Source organism: Ostrinia furnacalis, unplaced genomic scaffold (assembly GCF_004193835.3).
Source record: "Ostrinia furnacalis isolate ACB-3 unplaced genomic scaffold, ASM419383v2 OfSCF0779, whole genome shotgun sequence".
Lineage (NCBI taxonomy): Eukaryota > Metazoa > Arthropoda > Insecta > Lepidoptera > Crambidae > Ostrinia > Ostrinia furnacalis.
The window spans coordinates 1-6,522 of NW_021131018.1; the positions used below are offsets into that span (position 1 = coordinate 1).

The 6,522-nt window shown below is 43.1% G+C and overlaps 1 protein-coding gene across 1 annotated transcript; it reads left to right on the forward strand.

Moving 5' to 3' along the window:
* The first annotated feature begins 13 nt into the window (after positions 1-13).
* On the forward strand, positions 14-5,483 carry LOC114350030 (uncharacterized). The gene is made up of 2 exons (XM_028300650.1): positions 14-926; positions 4,976-5,483. The coding sequence occupies exons 1-2, from the start codon at positions 250-252 to the stop codon at positions 5,106-5,108; spliced, it is 810 nt and encodes a 269-aa protein (XP_028156451.1). The 5' UTR covers positions 14-249; the 3' UTR covers positions 5,109-5,483.
* Positions 5,484-6,522: the final 1,039 nt, after the last annotated feature.

Below are 6,522 nucleotides of genomic sequence, written 5' to 3' on the forward strand. Positions count from 1 at the left end.
TTTTTTTTCGGCGGTAGTCGGCAAACACGTTAACATCAGCTCCCCAGAAAAAACTATTTTAAAAATAGTTATAAGGACATTTTCATAACAAATTCCACCAATAAATACTCATAACACTTCGCTTTACAACATATATTGGAGTGAAAGTCATCTAATGTGTATTTGGTGAAATAAGTGCACATACCTGCCGGCGACTGTTTCACACATTCACTCTACTGCACAAACGAACCGAGTCAGCTGCACTTTATCATGGACAGCCTTGGGAGCATTGTAGAAACCCAGCACGCACTCGAGCAGTCGCTCATGAAAAGGATGGCCGAGTTTGAAGCACACCTCCAAGCCACAAAGGCATCATCTCCAGCACAATCTGAGAACTTGAAGTCCCTGTCCCGCGAGTTCTACACATTCCGTGAGCACACGCTGGGTGTTGTGGATCTTCTAAGACGGCAAATTCAGGAGGTCAGCAGAGTCGTGGACGGCATCGAGGCAAGGCACCGCAGTAAATTTGTACTCATCACCGGTGTACCTGACGTTGACAATGAAGACCCACTGTCAGCCACCCTGACGATACTGAAGGATAATCTTGGACTCCCCAACATCGCTTCAGCCTCCATCTCTACATGTCATAGGCTCGGGAGATTCAAAGAAGGACGCAGTCGGCCAGTCATCTTAAAGTTCGTCAGTCGGGAAACTCGATCTCTCGTATGGAAGAAGAAGACACAGCTAAAAGGTACACCATTTGTCATCTCAGAGTTTTTAACGCGGACAAGGCAAGCCCTGTTTTTGAATGCGCGGAAGCACTTTGGCATGAGGCGTGTGTGGTCCATGGACGGCAATGTGTTCATTAAGTTGCCAAACGGCGCCCGGGAACGAGTCTCCAGCAGCGAGGAGCTAGACAGGCTCATGGAACGCCACAGCACAGTCACCCCAGTGCCCCAGGAGTCCNGCGAAGTATAATAAAAAATAACGATATAGCTTGGTATACGTATATTTTCATTACTTTTCTCATGTCTTCAAAAATAAAACAAAGCTAATGTCAGTTAGTCCAGACCATTGAACATCAATGGTCCAGACCGTCACCACTCACCTTGGGAGTAAACACTAGAAAGGTGAATCATAAACACTGCGCGATGATGATAATTTGTGTTATCTCACATTTCGTAGAATGTATCAGCTGATACCGTGTCCCGCGGCGAGGGCGCGCAGACGGGCGGCCACCCGCCGCTCGCGCCCGTATCTGATGCGCCGGACAACGCTGACGGACAGCCTACACGGACACAATGCCGCAAATTGCTTTAAATCTCATTTTAATAAATGTAATCCTGAGACTGAGACGCCGTGAGAAAAGATGCAAGCGACGATTATTTTAATAGTACACAGTAATGTAGAAGCAGTTTAGAGTTTTTTTTTGTTGTTTTATAGTCTTGAAAATATTTATAGCACGAGGAGAGACTGCAAAATTTGCAACGATCTAAAAATGTATCATGTCAGTATTAATGTTAATCGTATTTCGTCGTAAAGTCTAGGAAGTTATGTAATAGGTAGTTGTTTCTAATTAGGTCTGAGTCTATAAGTGAAAGTGCGATACATCACGACGACACGTCTCGCCGCAGCCGTCGTCATGGAGAGCTCGTGCGTCTAATTGCTTGCGCGACTAACCCAACGCTCGTCTGCACTAAATTGGAAACGATCAAAATACTTGTACCTACATACTGTTTGTAGTACAGTTACTAAGCATTCATTTTTTAAATTAATAATAATTGATGAATTATATCAACCGTATTTATCTTTAGATCTATAAAAAAATCTTCCTAAAACAGGCCGTGCGAACGAATCTGCAGGGGAAAATAATGTAGCGGGTAGTCTAATACGAAATAACTTGTCAGTTTTAAATACAATTTGACACATTTCTCGGTCATTGGAGGGGGCGGGCGGCAGGGCGGGCGGATGACAAACAGGCGAGTGTCGGAAGCGGGCATAAGCTCGGTAAATCAGCTGTTTCCGGCAATACGTCAGCGATTAGCGCGGGGAGAGCCGCGCGCGCAGCTTGTAGCTAAAAATAAATCAGCCTTATCACCGTTTGGGTGATCGGCGCGTGGCGAGGAGTGCCAGCCGCCGGCGTTTTGTTTACTGATGTTCAAATTGTTAGTAATTAATTTTGGGAATAAGCTTTTGAGGTATCGGAAGACTAATAAAATTAATGTAATCTCTGGACAGAAATTAATTTTAAAATATGACAGGCTGTGATCACTTGAAAGTTGCCTAAGATCAGATAATATAATTAATTACAGAAATTACCTGAAGGTTTACTCTAAGAAGGTACTTAGTTGAATACTGTATTTGTGAAGCACGTCACGCTTAGTAAAACATTTTGTATTTGGGTGGAGAAGTTGATCCTTACGATAAACATATTTTTCCCAGGGAGATAATATCGATGTAAAATATTCCTGCGTATTATGATATTCATAGGTTATGACAGGGAGCTAAATATGTATGAGTCGTAAAGTCTGCGTTTATATTTTATTGAATGGTTGGAAGCGACAATAATTTTTGCATTTGATGTAAGTCCGTCCGCAGCGATTCATTATCCGGAGTGTTTATTATAATTATTCGCAGCGCTCGCCGCATAAATACTTCACTCGCTTGTTTGTCGTTTTAGGACACTCGCTGCGAGTGATATCTTTGTTAATAACTAATTTATTTATGGCATATTTCAATAATTTAACATGCTACAGGGCGGTAATGGCGCCTGGTTGTCATCTGTCGCGGAGACATTAATATCGGTAATGGCTGAATGTGGATATCAATCTTTCGACGCAGATGTAATTATGGACCTTTTGCAATATACCAGACTTCAGCTTTCAAGGGAAATATTACTACTGCTTTAGTATTAATAAAATGTGTGTTCAGGTTGCAGTTTTGAAAATAAGCTCTTACCTAACTCTTCCTGCTTTAGCTCTACCTAGCATCTAGCAGGTATAATTAAGAGAGTTAGTCGTCGGCCAGCACTGATTGGGCAGGGCGGACTGTGTAATCACTTTAGCTGGTACTAAAATAATAAAAACAAAGAAATTCCTTACCGATATTAGGTTGCTTCAAACATCACGGGTCGCACGCGGATGATGTAACAGTTTATTACGCAACTAATTCCGTGGCTCGCAACTTTTGCTTCCTGGCGCTCTTCAAGCGTCAGCCGTAAGCCCGGCCAGCCTAATCCCGGCCCGTCACGCCCCGGAGCGCGCGACGCGTGTCGCCTGCGAACTACAGCGCTCATGTGCGAAGCATTAGCAGGAGATATCTTCACTTACATCTTGTGGACATACAAAGTGAGCAGGCCTGTTTAGTGATTGGAACGTTACATTACATATAGCGCTCTCAAATTGCCCATCGTTTGAACTGTAGCAGCTACGTTCATTGCAAGCTAGTATGATATGCGATATCGAGTCAATACTGTAATCAAAACAAGCCAACTTTGGTTCCTCGTGGGTCACGTGTCCGCGCCCGCCTCAGTTCGGATTGTGCGCGACGAACTCCCGCCGTCTGCCGAACTTCGCAACTGCGCCGCACAACTTGGCCTGTTATTTGATAACTCTGCCTGTATCTGGCAGTACCGATCCATATACTCAAGTAACAGCGACTAGTCTAGTTTGCGACTCCACTTGCATGGGTTTGGTGCAATTTTCTGGGATACAACTACCTACGCCTCTATAATATATATAATTAAAAATTAAATAATACATAATTTCATTTGTCCAAACCTTACGTGCCAGTCAAATGTACTGTGATTGAGCGCTGTTTACCTAAAACAAAAGAAAGTTCTATAAATAGGTATCATAATTCCTCATAATCACGAGCAATACAATTTCAATGAAGAAAATGACACTCTATGTTTTTCACAAATTAAAAGAAATGTTTCAACACTCCTGAATAACTTTGTCAGTCAGACGCAATCCCAAAGAATGTAGGTAGATAGATTTCATTCCTTTACTACATGCCTGGTTAACAATGAAACTTGAACTTTAAACGACAATATATTGTTATATATAACTTTTTTTTCGGCGGTAGTCGGCAAACACGTTAACATCAGCTCCCCAGAAAAAACTATTTTAAAAATAGATATAAGGACATTTTCATAACAAATTCCACCAATAAATACTCATAACACTTCGCTTTACAACATAATATTGGAGTGAAAGTCATCTAATGTGTATTTGGTGAAATAAGTGCACATACCTGCCGGCGACTGTTTCACACATTCACTCTACTGCACAAACGAACCGAGTCAGCTGCACTTTATCATGGACAGCCTTGGGAGCATTGTAGAAACCCAGCACGCACTCGAGCAGTCGCTCATGAAAAGGATGGCCGAGTTTGAAGCACACCTCCAAGCCACAAAGGCATCATCTCCAGCACAATCTGAGAACTTGAAGACCCTGTCCCGCGAGTTCTACACATTCCGTGAGCACACGCTGGGTGTTGTGGATCTTCTAAGACGGCAAATTCAGGAGGTCAGCAGAGTCGTGGACGGCATCGAGGCAAGGCACCGCAGTAAATTTGTACTCATCACCGGTGTACCTGACGTTGACAATGAAGACCCACTGTCAGCCACCCTGACGATACTGAAGGATAATCTTGGACTCCCCAACATCGCTTCAGCCTCCATCTCTACATGTCATAGGCTCGGGAGATTCAAAGAAGGACGCAGTCGGCCAGTCATCTTAAAGTTCGTCAGTCGGGAAACTCGATCTCTCGTATGGAAGAAGAAGACACAGCTAAAAGGTACACCATTTGTCATCTCAGAGTTTTTAACGCGGACAAGGCAAGCCCTGTTTTTGAATGCGCGGAAGCACTTTGGCATGAGGCGTGTGTGGTCCATGGACGGCAATGTGTTCATTAAGTTGCCAAACGGCGCCCGCGAACGAGTCTCCAGCAGCGAGGAGCTAGACAGGCTCATGGAACGCCACAGCACAGTCACCCCAGTGCCCCAGGAGTCCGTCCCGAAACGTGCAGGCCGTACAGCCGAGCCTGCGGCGCGCGTCGCAAGTGCTGACGCTTCCATCCCGAAACCAGGGGCATCCAAAACGCAGCGGGCATGCAGATCGAAGTAGTGTTGTCATAGTGTTTCAGTGTATTTTCACACTACTGTTTAAATTGTGTACTTCGCCTCCCATTTGTAACTCCAGCTGTGGGTACTAACGCAATGTTACAGTTTGTGCCTGTTTTTTACCGTCACTATTTTAATCCTTTTTTTTTTATTTTAATTCAAGGTATTTTCACTGTTCACTTTGTTTTTCTTTCCGGTATTGTTTTGACATCTGTCTGACACTTCATCACACCTGACAGATGTGTCACGTGAGAAGGGAGGCAAAGGCATTTGTACATATTCTGTATAGACAAAATAACGTTGTAATAACGGTATTTCGATAACGTTATTTATTTACTTCATCACATAAATAATTTTCTTTTTGTTTTAGTAATCTAGCCTTAATAATTTAGCTGTACCTGTATTTTGTTATGCTTTCTCAGCTGTATTCGTTATTTATTTTATATCGCAAAATTTTCTTGTTTCTTCTTTTGTAAAAGTAATCTTATGGTGAACCATTGTGAACAGTCAACCGGCAGGTCATGCGCAGCCATTAGTCGTAATAGGTTTAACTTCATGTAACTTGACTGTATAGTATAGTTTATTTTTTTATTTTTTAATATTTGATATTATTTATTGTTATTATATATATTAGTACACAACCATGTCAGATAATGATGAATCATTCGTCTCTGCTAGTGACCACTCCTCTTCTTTTTACTCTCTGCACTCTTCTAACTCCTCGTCTTCTCTTCACAATTCTCTTCTCCTAGAACTTCAAAACTGCGACAACCTTCTCAATATCTGCCATATAAACGCACAAAGCATACCCCAACATTATTCCGAACTTCTTAACACTTTCTCTTCGGATATAATCCACGCGTTGCTGGTCTCTGAGAGTTGGTTGAACCCAAATCTGAACTCAACATCATACTCACTCCCAGGTTTTGTCCTGATTCGGAACGATAGACTCGGTAAAAGAGGCGGCGGTGTCGCCATCTACCTTCGGGGCGATATTCCCTATAAAATCATTCACACTACTCCCGGTGATTACTCTAACTCCATCGAATATATGTTTCTCGAGGTGCTCGTAAAGGGCGCTAAGGCTGTACTGGGAGTCGTATATTGCCCGCCTTCTGTCCACTACTTCCCCAAACTGGAGTCCGTGTTAGAATCAATTTGTTCCGAGTATGCGCATGTTATAGTCATGGGTGATTTTAACACTGATTTGCTCAAGCCAACTCCACAGACTGGTAAGCTTCTGTCCATCCTTGAATCTGTCAACATGTCTAACTTACCGCTGGAGCCTACTCATCACAACATTGAGACTGATGACACTTGGTTAGATCTGATCCTCGTTTCTTCTCCTGAGCTCGCATCCAGGCATGGGCAATTGCTCGCGCCGGGTTTTTCACGGCACGATCTCATTTTTCTCTGCT